At 39.0% G+C, this 14,061-nt stretch overlaps 1 protein-coding gene across 1 annotated transcript in view; it reads right to left on the bottom strand.

Moving 5' to 3' along the window:
• The window catches only part of SMYD1 (SET and MYND domain containing 1), a 66,918-nt gene that overhangs the window by 22,817 nt on the left and 30,040 nt on the right, over nucleotides 1-14,061 (bottom strand). The window contains exons 4-5 of the mRNA XM_007954097.2: nucleotides 13,112-13,242; nucleotides 6,838-6,876 (exon numbers count right to left, since the gene is read on the bottom strand). Of these exons, the coding sequence (XP_007952288.1) occupies nucleotides 6,838-6,876; nucleotides 13,112-13,242 (170 nt within the window). The remainder of the gene's footprint in view (nucleotides 1-6,837; nucleotides 6,877-13,111; nucleotides 13,243-14,061) is intronic.

The raw sequence follows: 14,061 nt of genomic DNA, 5'->3' as shown, positions 1-14,061 counted from the left end.
AATAATATACTGTATCTAAAGCAGGATGGGCTTTATTTTGTAGATGACACAAATGGAAAACTGAGGCACAAAAAGACCTCTCAAGCTCTGTAGCAAACTTTGTTGGTTGCCTAATAAATACATATCTACCTCACCAAGTCCTTTCCTGCTCCTTAAAAAACCCTCAGGTTTTCATGAGGTGTTATTTTTCTCCAAATAGGTTAGGCTTCAAGAGTCTGACCTAATCTTTAGCTCCAAGGATGAGTCCTCATAAAACATTTAAAAAAAAAAATCCCCAAAAGTAAGATACACTGACATGCCCAATAATTGTAATAATATAAATAAAAACAACAAAGGAAGTGACTGTTCACCTTTTGTACCTGGAAATGCCTGTTCACCTTTTGTACCTTCTTTCCTTTCTTCCCCAGTCCAATTTTTGGTAGCAGTTGCTACTGAAGTGATGAAATGCAAGAAGATCAGGAGAGCCATGGTAATTCCACTCACAGCTCTGCTTAGAATGCTAAGAATGTCCAAGTGGTGGGGGCAGTGGTGGTTCAGTGGTAGAATTCTTGCCTTCCATGTAGGAGACCTGTATTTAATTCCCAGCCAATGCATCTCATGTGCAGCCTCCACCCACTTGTCAGTGGAGACTTGTGTGTTGATATGATGCTGAACAAGTTTCAGCAGTGCTTCCAGACTAAGATAGACTAGAAAGAAAGACATGGCAATCTAATGCTGAAAATCAGTCAGAGAAAACCCTATGGACTACAACAATCCAATCATCTTGTGCCCAGTGTCACCTGAGTCAGCTTGATAGAGGCTAAGAACATATCCAAGCTTCAGAGAACCAATCTTCTCATTGCACAAATGGGGATGCTGATGCTTAGAGACATGAAGGCCCCACAGCACATTGGTGACAGAGGCAAGAATACACTCAAGTGCCATTCACACTGCAGCACCTCATACTGGCCTGACCAGATTGTTTTCAGTCAGCCTCTTAGCTCTGCACTACACAGGAAATGAAGTGCATCAAAGCCCTTGTTTTTTAGGGCTCCACTAATGTCCTAAATAAGGAGTTGTTAAGCATTCATCTACTAACCAAAAGATTGGTGATTTGAACACACCGGTAGCTCTGCAGGAGAAAGATGTGGCAGTCTGCTTCATAAAGATTACAGCCTTGGGAGACTTCTGGCAAGATGGCAGAATAGGCAGACAAGCTACACAGATCCTCTTCAACAAAGAAACAACAAACCAATAGAAACAGGTACAAAAAATAAGCCTGGAACCCTGAGCTTTGAAGGGAAGGATAAATAAGTGGATTAAATACCAACTAGTAGAAGTACTTGAATGAAAAAGGAGACAAATGGAGCTGTGGACTGTTAGCTATCTTGACTGCACAGCCAATTTGAATATTTACAAGGGGTGTCCTGATCTAGGCAGCAACCTAAGAATTGGCTCTGCTCACCAAGGATTGCATGGGCAACTGCACTGGTGGCTGACAACTAGAAAGGGAAACAGTGAGTAAGGAGACAAACAGCAATGGACTCTTGGCTGTTCTGAGGGCACAGCCATTTCATATATTTGCAAGTGGCATTCCAATCTGAACAGCAAATTATAATAGGATCTGTTTTCCAAGGACAGCAAGGGCAATTGCAATGGAAGGTAACTACTAGAAAGGTGCAATATTCCCCTTGTTACTCATACCCCACACCCTCTTGGTGAATAGAGATATGGCCTTCCCCCACTTCCACCATCTTTCTGGACAATCAGGAATTCCATTCCAGTCTGTGTGCCTAACAGAGCCTGGGTGGCCTGCCCCACTCCCCAGTTTTTTCATTTGTTTGTTTTAAAATTATTCTTTTTTTCTTCCTCAGTTTTTCACTTTCATTTTTTTATTATTTTCCTTCTTGGGTCCTTGTTTTTGTTTTTGTTTTTATCTTCCCTTTCCTTGTTCTCTTCTTTTTTCTCTCCTTTCTTCTTTTGGTTCTTCCCATCCTTATTTTTTTCTTTTTACAATTTCCTCATTTTTCTTTACATTTCTTTTACTCTTGCTCTTTTCTCTTATTCCCCACTCCCCAGATACTGTAACATTTTTCTCTCTTTTTATCTTTCTCTTTCTTTTGTCTTTTCTAAAAATACTTCTTCTCATTTATTGCCTACCTTTTTTGTTTCACAATTCTTCCTTGTTATTTATGTGGTCTGTGTTTTTTGTTCTCTTGATTTTATTTTATTTTTCTGGTAGATTTATTTATTTATTTATTTATTTATTTATTTATTTATTTTATCTATTGTCTGACTGAATGGGAGATAGCAACTGTGCCCATACAACTCAACCATACATGTGTCTCCTGCAGCCCCACCCACTGAGTGAGAGCCAACACTTGGTTCTGCACCAACCGACCAGCAATATACAGTGGCCAATACCAACACAACTCACCCTTAACTGCTCTTCATGAACAGTTAACAGAGATCTGTGCACACACTCTCATTCTCTATCACTCCCACCAGGAGACAGGTGGTGAGTGTCTACATGCTGCCAACTAGAGAATAGAGGCACACAGGACCCTGTTCACTCAGATTTATCAAAACAAAATAAATAATAATAAATCTTGAGTGAATCACACCAACATACAATCACCAATTAAATATTAATACAATGACATCACAGTGTCTTAGAGACAACTGACTATTCCAGTCCACACAAAGAAGCAAGATAAAGTAGTACAAACAAGGGACCAGGATACAGACACAGAAAACTTCCCTGAGAAAGAAGTGGCATTGTAACTCCCTCATAAGGAATTCAAAAGAATTATATTTCGGTAGCTTCAACAGATTGAGAGACAGATCGAGGAAAACACTGACAAAATTAAGGAACACACAGACAAAACTCTAGAACAATTTAGGAAAACAATACAAGAACAAACTGATAAAATAAACAAAAAATTAGAAATGATATGGGGCAATCTACTTCCATAGTGATACTGCCTTGGAAGCCCAAGGAGGGATTGCTATGAGTCGGGTCTGACTCGACGGCACATAACAACGACAACAACAACATGAAAACAACAAATAAAAATTCAGAAGATCAATATTAAAATTTCAGAAATAGATAACACATGGAATGGGCAAAAGAGTAAAATAGACTAATGGAAGACAAAATAAGAAAGATTGAAGACAAATACCTAAATAGTACTTTGTTAAGGGATCAATCAGAAAAAAGATCAAAACAAAGAGAAGAAGCCTAAGACTTATGTGGGATATCATCAAGAGGAATAACTTATGTGTAATCAGAATTCCAAAACAGGAAGAGACAAATAAAACCACAGAGAAAATTATCAAAGATTTGTTGGAAAAGAATTTCCCTAATTTGATGAAAGCCAAGAAGATATAAATTCAAGAAGTTTAATGAATCATAAACAGGATAGATCCCAGAGGAAAATCACCAAGACATATCATAATCAAAATCACCAAAACCAAAGACAAGAAAGAATCCTGAAAGCAGCAAGCAAAAAATACCTACAAAAGGCAACCATTAAGAGTAAGCTCTGATTTCTTGAGAGAAACCATGCAGGTAAGAAGGCAATGGGATGATATATATAAAACCCTGAAAGGAAAAAAATGGCAACCAAGAATTTTATACCTAGCAAAATTGTCCCTCAAATATGATGGTGAAATTAGGACATTTTCAGATAAACAGAAATTAAGGAAATTTGTTAAAACCAGACCAACCTTACAAGAGATGCTAAGGGAGTCCTTCAGACAGAGAACCAATAACAGCAGACAACAATTGATGATTAACACACATGATGACATAACCCAGAAACAAATGCAGTTATGGAAGTATCCAAAATAAAATAAGTTTACAAGACTGGAAACAGGGAACCAGAAACAGAAATTTGTAAATGAGGACAACATCAAACCAAAAAGAGAGAATAAATAGTGCAGTTACAGAACTTCTAAATGGTGAGGAAGTCAAGACAATTGCGAGATAGAACAGACTGTTCTAAACATAGGAAGAAAATCATAAATCACAGGGTAACCTCAAAGAAAAATAATAAACCTTTGTATCAAAATGAAAAAGAGGACTGGCACAAATGTTTAGCAAACACTTAAACAACAGCAACAAACAAAATGATAACATGATTCATAAAGAAAATGAGTTCAGCACAGAAAATTATATGGAACAAAGAAATCAGCAACACCATGAAAATACATACAACAAAATGACAGCAACAAATTCATACTTGTCAATAATTACACTGAATGTAAATGGATTAAATACACTACTCAAGAGATGGAGAGTTGCAGACTGGATAAGAAAACATTACTCATCAATATTCTGTTTACAAGAGACAAAAACAAAAACAGACTAAAAATCAAAGGTTGGTGTTTTTGTCCTCTGGTTCTGCTCTAACAGAAAATACCACAAGTAGAAGGGCTTGAACAAACAGGGATTGATTCTCTTACAGCTTAGGAGGCTAGAAGTCAAAGTTCAAAGCACTTGGCATAACATACTACACAAAAACATTGTTCCACATTCTGCTTTGGTGAGTAGTGACTGGAGTCTTAAAAGGTTGCAAACAGCCATCTAGATGCAACAATGGGTCTCTCCTCATCCAGAGCAAAGAAAAATGAAGAAAACTAAAGACACGTGGAAACAATTAGTGCAAGGGACTAGTGGACCATGCAAACGTCAGCCTATATGACTATTAGACCAAAAGAATTAGATGTTGCCTGGTCACTACTGTCAACCAGAAAGGGTCAGTGCAGGAGATCCTGGATAGAGTGGGAGAACAATGTGGGAAAAAGTCAAAATCATTTAAAAAAAAAAAAAAACAGGTTTGCTGGTATGCTAGAGCCTAGTGAGACCTCTGAGACTATGGCCCCTAGTTACCCTTCAGGTCTGGAATTGAAGTCACTCCTGTGGATTCCAGCCAAACAATAGACAGGCATATAAGGTGAATATTTACACCAGGTAGATACACTTGTTAGAATGATCAATCATGGGAGATCAGAAGGACAGTATCTGCACATGGAGATAGCTCAGGGGACAAGAATGCATAGGAAAGGGCACAGAAAAGTAACTAAAGGAATTAAGTGGGAAGAGAGCTGTTACATTGTGGGAACTGCAATCAATGTCATGAAACAAAATGTGTATGAACTTCTGTATGGAAAATGTATTTGCTATGTAAACTTTCACCGAAATCACAAGGAAATTTTTTAAAAAAGGATTACAGCCTTGGGAGCCCTATGGGGCAATTCTACCCTGTCCTATAGGATTGCCATGGGTTAGAATTGGCTCAGTGGCAATGGATAATGTCCTAACTAGTTCCATGTGAGTAAGTCTTGGTCCAGGGTTTAATACGGATCTCTGTTGTTTGGCCTGGTAAGATAAATAAGCAATCCTACCTCCATCATCCCCTTTTACAGAGGCAGCTCTCAGTAGCCAATTGGGTTAAGATTTCCAGGAGTTTTGCTTCCCATCATGGTTAAGCCAATTCTTGCCGTGCCTCAAATTATTTCAGTGGTGTTAGAGAATTTTCAAACCAAATTAATTTAAAAACACTTACATATGAAAAAAAAAATTTGTACATGTATGCCCTATCTTACCATACCTGAAATTGGGGACTAAAGGATGAAAGGTGACCACTGTGAAATGGGCACTGAAGGGGGAGTTAGCAGATAAGGATTTTAACTCTGGTCTTCCTCCAACCAGCTTTGGATCAGGGAGAAGTTGTTTCCCCACCCGGGGCCTTAAATCAAACCAAAAAACCAAACTCACTGCCATCGACTAGGATCCAACTCATAGTGATCCCTCCTTGGGTTTCCAAGATGGTATCACTACAGAAGTAGATTGCCCAATCTTCCTTCCGAGGAGTGGCTGGTGGGTTTGAACCACCAGCCCTCTGGTCAGCAGTCAAATGCCTTAGGCACTACGCCACCAGAGCTCCTAGGCCCCTTCCAAATCTGTTGTAGTATGCCATTGAGTCCATTGAGTTGATTCTGACTCATAAAGACCCTATAGGACAGAGCAGAACTGCTTCGTAAGTTTTCCAAGGCTGTTCTTATGGGAGCATTCTGTCACATCTTTCTCCTGCAGAGTAGCTGGTGGATTCCAAATGTGCTATCAGTTATAGCCAAGCATTTATCCCTTGCGCCACTAAGGTTCCTTCTTCCATCTCTAAAGTGTACAGTTCTGTAGTTCAGCTAATTGAGCTACTACTAGTATTTTGTTTTTAATCCAAAAACCATTTCACATACTTTCAAGACTAGCCTGAGAAAAAGACCAGTCTGCGGCCATCTGACTTGCAATAAGAAGAGTCAAATGTAAAATCTAACCTAAACTACTAATTCACAGTTGGCCAGAAACAGTGAACAGAATTCTGTGAATAAATATTTATCAAAAATGTCAGCTGTTGGTGCTGTTTTCAGAACCCAGTATGGATGAGGAATGGGGGTTTATGAACAAACACACACTCCATTAGTAGGTCAGTAGTATCAGCAGTCCTCATTTCATGTAAGCAGGGTTAGAGGATGATGTAGGCTCTTGCTAAAATGATGTTGACAAGAAGGGACTTTCATGCTTCGAGATTGGAGGAGTGAGAGAAAAGAGGCATGGAAGCATAACAAGAAAGGGAACAAAGTAAACAAAGGCAGGGCATGTGGTGGATGGGGTGAAAACCAAAATGATTAATTTAAATGTATTTTAAAAATGCACCAGTCGGTAGAGACTCTGGGGTTCAGAAGATCATTACAAACGGTCAGCAGCCAAGGAGTCTTGGGAAGGGGTGGCCCCAGCAAACAGGCCAAAAGGGAGATGGGTCAGAGGAACAAGGGCACTTGAAAGGACTGACCCACCTCATCTGGGTGTGAAACATGGAATTCACTGCCTCATGACTGAAAGACAAAACAGACACCCAAACAGAAATCATTACAACTGGGTAATTCAGTATGGCTAGAAAGAGTACACAGCATTCTGGGTTAAGCAAACAAAGCTTTGGCCATCACAACCACCTTTATCCTAGTACCTTCTAGTTGGGCTTACACAACAAGACACAGCCTGGTATAATGGAAAGTTCACTGGATTTAGCAGAGAAGTTCTGGGTTCAATGGTACTTAGCCTGAACAAATTACTTCACTTCCCTGGGTCTCATTGTTCTCATCTGTTACTTGGTAATGAGACTGTCATGAGACAATGCATTTAAAAGTAGAGTGCTGAAAAACATATGGGGTGTTATTATTATCTTGCCAATGAGAATCCTAAAGGAATAAACATTGCCTTTTTTGATGTCCGCCTTGGGGAAAGTTTGAACTCTGTCTGCGGACTGGTTAGGTCATATAAGCAAATAAACAAGAAGAGCCACTTGTAATCAAATCAATTTCAACTCATGGAGACCAATCCCATGACAGATTCCCAGGCTTTTCATCTGAGGTGCCTCCTTTTGTGTTCAAACTGCTACCCTTTCAAACTACTTTTTAGCAGTCAAATGCTTAACCATGTGCACCACGCAGAGACTCCAGGTCACACAGTAATATGTGAAAATTGTTGGGCTTAGCATTGAGCTCGTAACACCGTGTCAGTGGAAACACCAGGGTTGTTTCCACTATAACAGACAACTAGGCAGTGACTACAAAGTCACTTTCATTTGTCCAGCAGCCAAGAAGCTCATGCTCTAAATGAGCAGGCACAAAAAAGCCAGAGCAGGAATCAGAGATGATCTGAAGAACAGGTTTCCAGGTTCCTGTGGTTGTTAGATGTAAATGGAGCTCTGGATCATCTCCACTCAGTGGAATGGCGCCTAGAAAAACCCACCCTAAACGTGCCTGAATTTGATCCTATCAACCAAGCTAAGCTCAGACAACAGGCCCTCTTGGGAGGATTGTATGAGGTCCAGCCAGGCCAGTGAGACTCAGGAAGGGAAACAGAAAAGGTGGAAAAAAAAAATATCACTTCTAAGGAGCATTCTGGCTGTACTTCTTCCAAGACAGATTTGTTCATTCTTCTGGCAGTCCATGGTATATTCAGTATTCTTCACCAACACTATAATTCAATTCTTCTTTGGTTTTCCTTATTTGTTGTCCACCTTTCATATGCATATGAGGTGCTTGAAAATACCATGTTTGGGTCAGGCACACCTTAGTCCTCAAAGTGACATCATTGCATTTTAACACTTAAAGAAGTTTTTTGCAGCAGATTTGCTCAATGAAATATGTCATTCCATCTCCTGACTGCTGCTTCCATGGGTGGTGATTGTGGATCCAAATAAAATTGAATCCTTGAAAACTATCTTTTCCCATTTATCATGATATTGCTAATTGGTCCAGTTGTAAAGATTTTCATTTTCTTTACGTTGAGGTGTTAATCCTTACTGAACATTGTGGTCTTCAATCTTCATCAGTAAGTACTTCAAGTTATCCTCACTTTCAGCAAGCAAAGTTGTATCATCTGCACATCGCAGGTTGTTAATGAGTCTTCCTCCAATTCTGATGCCATGTGCTTCTTCATATAGTCCAGCTTCTCAGATTATTTGCCTAGCATACAAATTGAATAAGTATGGTGAAAGGATGCAACCTTGACACACTCTCTTCCTGATTTTAAACCATGCAGTATCACCTTGTTCTGTTCAAACAACAGTCTCCAAGTCTATGTACAGGTTGCTCATGAGTACAATTAAGTGTTCTGGAATTCCCACTCTTCTCAATGTTATCCATAATTTGTTATTATCCACACAATCAAATGCTTTTGCGTAGTCGATAAAATACAAGTAAACATCTTTCTGGTATTCTTTGCTTTCAGCCAGGATCCATCTGACATCAGCAATGATATCCCTTGTTCTACATCCCCTTCTGAATCCAGCTTGCATTTCTGGAAGTTCTCTGTCAATATACTGCTACAACCATTTTTTTAAATTATCTTTAGTTAAGATTTTACTTGCATGTGATATTAATGATATTGTTCAATAATTTCTGCGTTCTGTGGAATCACCTTTCTTTGAAATGGATATAAATATGGATCTCTTCCAGTCTGTTGGCCAGGTAGCTGTCTTCAAATCTCTTGGCATAGCCGAGTGAGTGCCTCCAGCAGAGCATCCATTTGTTGAAACATCTCAATGGGTATTCCTTCAATTCCTGGAGCCTTGTTTTCCACCAATTCCTTCAGTGTAACTCCATTGCTCAGTATACACATCGTATAAATATGGTGAAAGGAGACAACTCTGACACACACCTTTCTTGATTTTAAACCACTCACTATCTCCCTACTCTGTTTGAATGACTGCCTCTTGATCTATGTACAGACTCTGCATGAGCACAGTTAAGTGTTCTGGAATTCCCATTCTTCACGTTATTCATAATTTGCTATGATCCAAATAATCAGATGTATTTTCATAGTCAATAAAACACAGGTAAACATTTTTCTGGCATTTTCTGCTTTCAGCCACCATCCATCTTACATCAGGGATGATATCCCTCATTCCCCATGCCTATCTGAATCCAGCTTAAATTGCTGGCAGTTCCCTGTCGATGCGCTGCTACAACTATTTTTGAATTGTTTTCAGCAAAATTTTACTTGTGTGTGATAGTAACACTATTGTTCAATACTTCCCATATTCTGTTGGATCACTTGCTGTTTGGTGAGGTAGCATCTTCCAAATTTCTTGGCATGAACAAGTGAGCACTTCCAGCTTTGCATCCATTTGTTGAAACATCTCAATGAGCATTCCTTCACTTCCTGGAACCTTGTTTTTCACCAATGCATTCAGTGCAACTTGGACTTCTTCCTTCAATACCATCAATTCTTCATCATCTGCTACTTCCTGAATATCAACCAATTATTTTTGGTACAGTGACTCTATACATTCCTTTCATTTTCTTTTGATTCTTCTTACATCACTCAATATTTTCCCCATAGTATCCTTCAGTATTGAAACTCGTGGGTTTTTTTTTTTTTTTTTCTTCTTCTTCTTCTTCAGTTCTTTCAGCTTGAGAAATGCCAACCATGTTCTTCCCTTTTGGTTTTCTAATTCCAGGTCTTTGTATATTTCATTATAATACTTTACTTTGTCTTCTCCAGTTGCCCTTTGAAATATTCTGTTTAGCTCTTTTATTTCATCATTTCTTCCTTTCCATTAGCTACTCTGATCAAGAGCAAGTTTCAGAGTATTTTCAGACATCCATTTTAGTCCTTTCTTTTTTATCTATCTTTTTAATAACATTTTGGTTTCTTCATGTTTTTTATGTCATCCCACAACTCATCTGGTCTTCTGTCAAATCTATTCTTCAGATGGTCTCTAAATTTAGGTGGGATATACTCAGGGTCACATTTTGGCTCTCATGGACTTGTTTTAATTTTCTTCAGCTTCAACCAGAACTTACATATGAGCAATTGATGGCCTGTTCTGCAATTGGCCCCTGCTCTTATTCTGTCTGATGATACTGAGCTTCTCCATTATCTCTTTCCACAGATGTATTGTTATTGCTGTTAGGTGCAGTAGAATTGCCTCTAACTCATAGCAGCCCTATGTACAACAGAATGAAACACTGCCCAGTCCTGTGCCAGCTTCACAATCCTTGCTATACCTGAGCCCATCATTGCAGCCACTGTGTCAAACCATCTCATTGAGGGCCTTTCCCTTTTTCATCGATCCTCCATTTTACCAAGCATGATATACTTCTCCAGGGACTGGTCCCTTCTGACAACATGACCAAAGTAGGTGAGATGAAATCTAGCCATTCTCACTTCCAAGGAGAATTCCAGCTGCACTTCTTCCAGGGCAGATTTGTTAGTTCTTTTGGCAGTCCATGGTACTTTCAGTATTCTTCGCCAATGCCACAACTCAAAACTCTTCTTCAGTCTTCCTTATTCATTGTCTAGCTCTCACAGGCATGTGAGGTGATTGAAAATACCATGGCTTATGTTAGGCACACCTTAGGTGCAATACATCATCTGTTGTCTGGACTGCTGCTTCCATTGGTTTTGATTATGAAACAGAGTCTTATGATATAGTTGATTTGATGTAGTTAATTTGATTCTCATGTATTCCACCCAGGGAGGCCACATGTATAGTCACCATTTATGTCGTTAAAAAAGGTATTTGCAATGAGTAAGTTGTTGGTCTTGCAAAATTCTAGCATATGATCTCCAATATCATTCTATCACCAAGGCCATATTTTCTAGCTACCATTCTTTCTTTTTCTTTCCACCTTTCACATTCTAATCACCAGTAATAATCAATACATCTTGATTACATATTTGATCACTTTCAGGCTGAAAAGTTGGTAAAAATGTACAATTTCTTCATCTTTAGCATTAGTGGTTGGTACATCAATTTGAAAAATAATTGTATTAACTGGTCTTCCTTGTAGTCATATGGATATTATCCTATTTCTGACCATTGTTGTGTTGTGCTTCAAGATAGATCTTGAATACAATACCATTCCTATTCAACTTGTCATTCCCAGTATAGATCATATTTTTGTCCAATTCAAAATGGTCAATATCAATCTACTTCAACTCACTAATGCCTAGACTATCGATTTTTATGCATTCATATCACTTTTGATGATTTTTAATTTTTCTTGATTCATATTTCATACATTCCATATCCTGATTATTAATGGATCTTTGTAGCTGTTTCTTCTCATTTTGAGTTGTGCCACATCATTACATGAAAGTCCCAAAAGCTTTACTCCATCCACATTACTGAAGTTGACTCTACTTTGAAGAGGAGCTCTTTCCCAGTCATGTTTCGAGTGTCATCCAACCTGAGTAGCTCATTTTCTGGCACAATGTTCCACTGCTATTAATAAGGTTTTCACTGGCCAATTTTTTCAGAAGTAGATCACCAGGTCCTCCTATTTAGTCTCTCATCATTTGCAAAGTCCACTGTAATCTGTCTAATATGGGTGACTCTGCTGGTGTTTGAAATACCAATGACATAGCTTCCAGTATCACAGGAACATGCAAGCCACCACAATACAATAAACTAACAGACAAGTGGTGGACTGTCATGTAGACCTTTGCTGACAGAAATAAGAAGGAAAAATCAGAGTGTTTTCTACATTGCAGTTTAGCCTTGTTCTCAGCTGAAAACTAGAAACTATTGTCTTTGACTTCCAGGAAATTTGGGGGAGAAACCTGCTTATTGTTGATGGCTCAGAGTCAACTTGCATCTGTCATAAGAGCTTTTCTCTAAGAGCAAAAGAAATAATATTTTTCCCCTAGATCTACTCAGCCTGAGCCATAGACAACCAGGGGCTCTTTCCCCCTGCTGATTTTCTCCATTTATACCCCCAAGACCCATTCTTTGCTCTTTTCTCCTGACTTGTGCCTTTAAGGTTGAGGAGACTGAGCTCTGAGGGCTATAGCATCCAAGTTCCTTTGCCCTCTGCCTTCTAATTGAGGTTCAGTCAATGAAAGAAGATTTGATGGTAGGAGGATTTAAAGGTTGGGGTTTTTATTCCTAGCTCTTCTCTGCCACACTATGGTTCTAACAGTGCCAGGTTTCTCCACAGTCACAGCTCTTACTAAGTGGCCCCCTTTCCATGGCTTTGGCTCTCACCAGCTGCCGTAATAATGCTTCCTCCACTTGCCCCTCAGGTCCGGAAGTAGTAATGGTCTCATGATGTTATTAGATCCTGGACACTTATCATTCCTTGTTGGTTCCTTAAGCCCTGTTCACAGTCTGAAAACTGTCTCTTTGTTAAATTCTCTATTAAATTCTCTTCTGATAAACCCTTTTGAGCAGGTGTGCTTTTTGATTCCCACCACAGCCTTGACTGATATATGCTCCTGACAGTCCCCTTCTCATTCCATGTTGTTCTGCAATGACCTCTAAGGAGTTAATCCCAGGCTTCAAGTTTTAAAATAGTAATTAGAGGTTTTTCTAACACATCTAGGCAGCCTCAAAAACATGCAAAGACTCAAAAATAACTGATGTAGAATTATTTGATATCCTTCCCATTACCTTTCTCCTACCCACACTTATTCTAAAATGAGATTTCTATTTGCTGCACATTTGAAATCCCTGCTAGTTCAAGTTCAGCAGTTTTCCTTTGGTTTAAGTCAAGTAGAAAAAACACTATAAAGTCTCCCCATCCCCATCACATTACCCCCAAGTAAAGAAATACTCACTTGCCGTTGTTAAATATGACAGTACAGTTGGGCCAACAGTCATGGTTCACCAGAGCCAGGTTGGGGAAGATGCCCACACCCACTGCCTGTAGGCCTCTCTGATCGCTGAGAGTAAAGCCGTTGCAGTTAATCTTACCAAGGGAAAAGACAAGAGAGGTTGTTATCAGGCATAAACTAGAGACAGAATACCATTCAGCTTGTTGAAAGGAGTTTAAAAAAAAATAGTAGACCCACTCTTGCCTGGAAGATGGTTAGGGACTCTGAAAGCAAAACAATTAATCTCTTTAAGATTCCAAATGACCCAGGAGATTAGTACCACAGGAAGGTCTCGTATTTGTAAGAATGCTACACCATCTTGAAAGTTGACAGTGGCTATAATAAGGCCAAAGATGAGAATGCTAGTTCTGAGACATCTTTCCCTTTTTCTCCATCTGTCTTATAAGCATCTTTCTCAGTTTGTGTGTATGTGTGTCTGCCTTTCTCTTCCCTGCTTCCTTTGTTATCTATTCTCAATTCTTGTAACTGCTTATAAAATAAAACTGATATATTTTTTTTATTTCTTTATCTCTGGTGAATAATTTTATACTCCCTGTTCACAATTTTCAAATCTGATAAGTGCAATAAACCAAACCCATTGCTGTCAAGTAGACAAAACTAACTCATAGCAACCCTACAGGATAGATTAGAACTGCCCCATTAGGCTTTCCAATGTTGTAATCCTTATGGAAGCAAACTGTCTTGTACTTTCTCCTACAGAACAGTTGATGGGTTCAAACTGCTAACGTTTTTGTTAGCACCTAATGCTTGAACAGCTCTGCCACCAGCACTCCTTTGGTGACTATAGAACTCTATAATTCCAGTCTCCAGGCCCCCTGAAGGGATACCCAGGGTTGATTTGTCACATTGATTCAAGGCTGTGGAGCATAACTGTTTTTTTTTTTTTTTTTTTT

This window comes from Orycteropus afer, unplaced genomic scaffold (assembly GCF_000298275.1).
Source record: "Orycteropus afer afer isolate SDZICR_OR568_19922 unplaced genomic scaffold, OryAfe1.0 scaffold00431, whole genome shotgun sequence".
NCBI classification, from domain to species: domain Eukaryota; kingdom Metazoa; phylum Chordata; class Mammalia; order Tubulidentata; family Orycteropodidae; genus Orycteropus; species Orycteropus afer.
The sequence above is the reverse complement of the archived record's forward strand: the minus strand, read 5'-3'. Positions and strand labels throughout refer to the sequence as shown.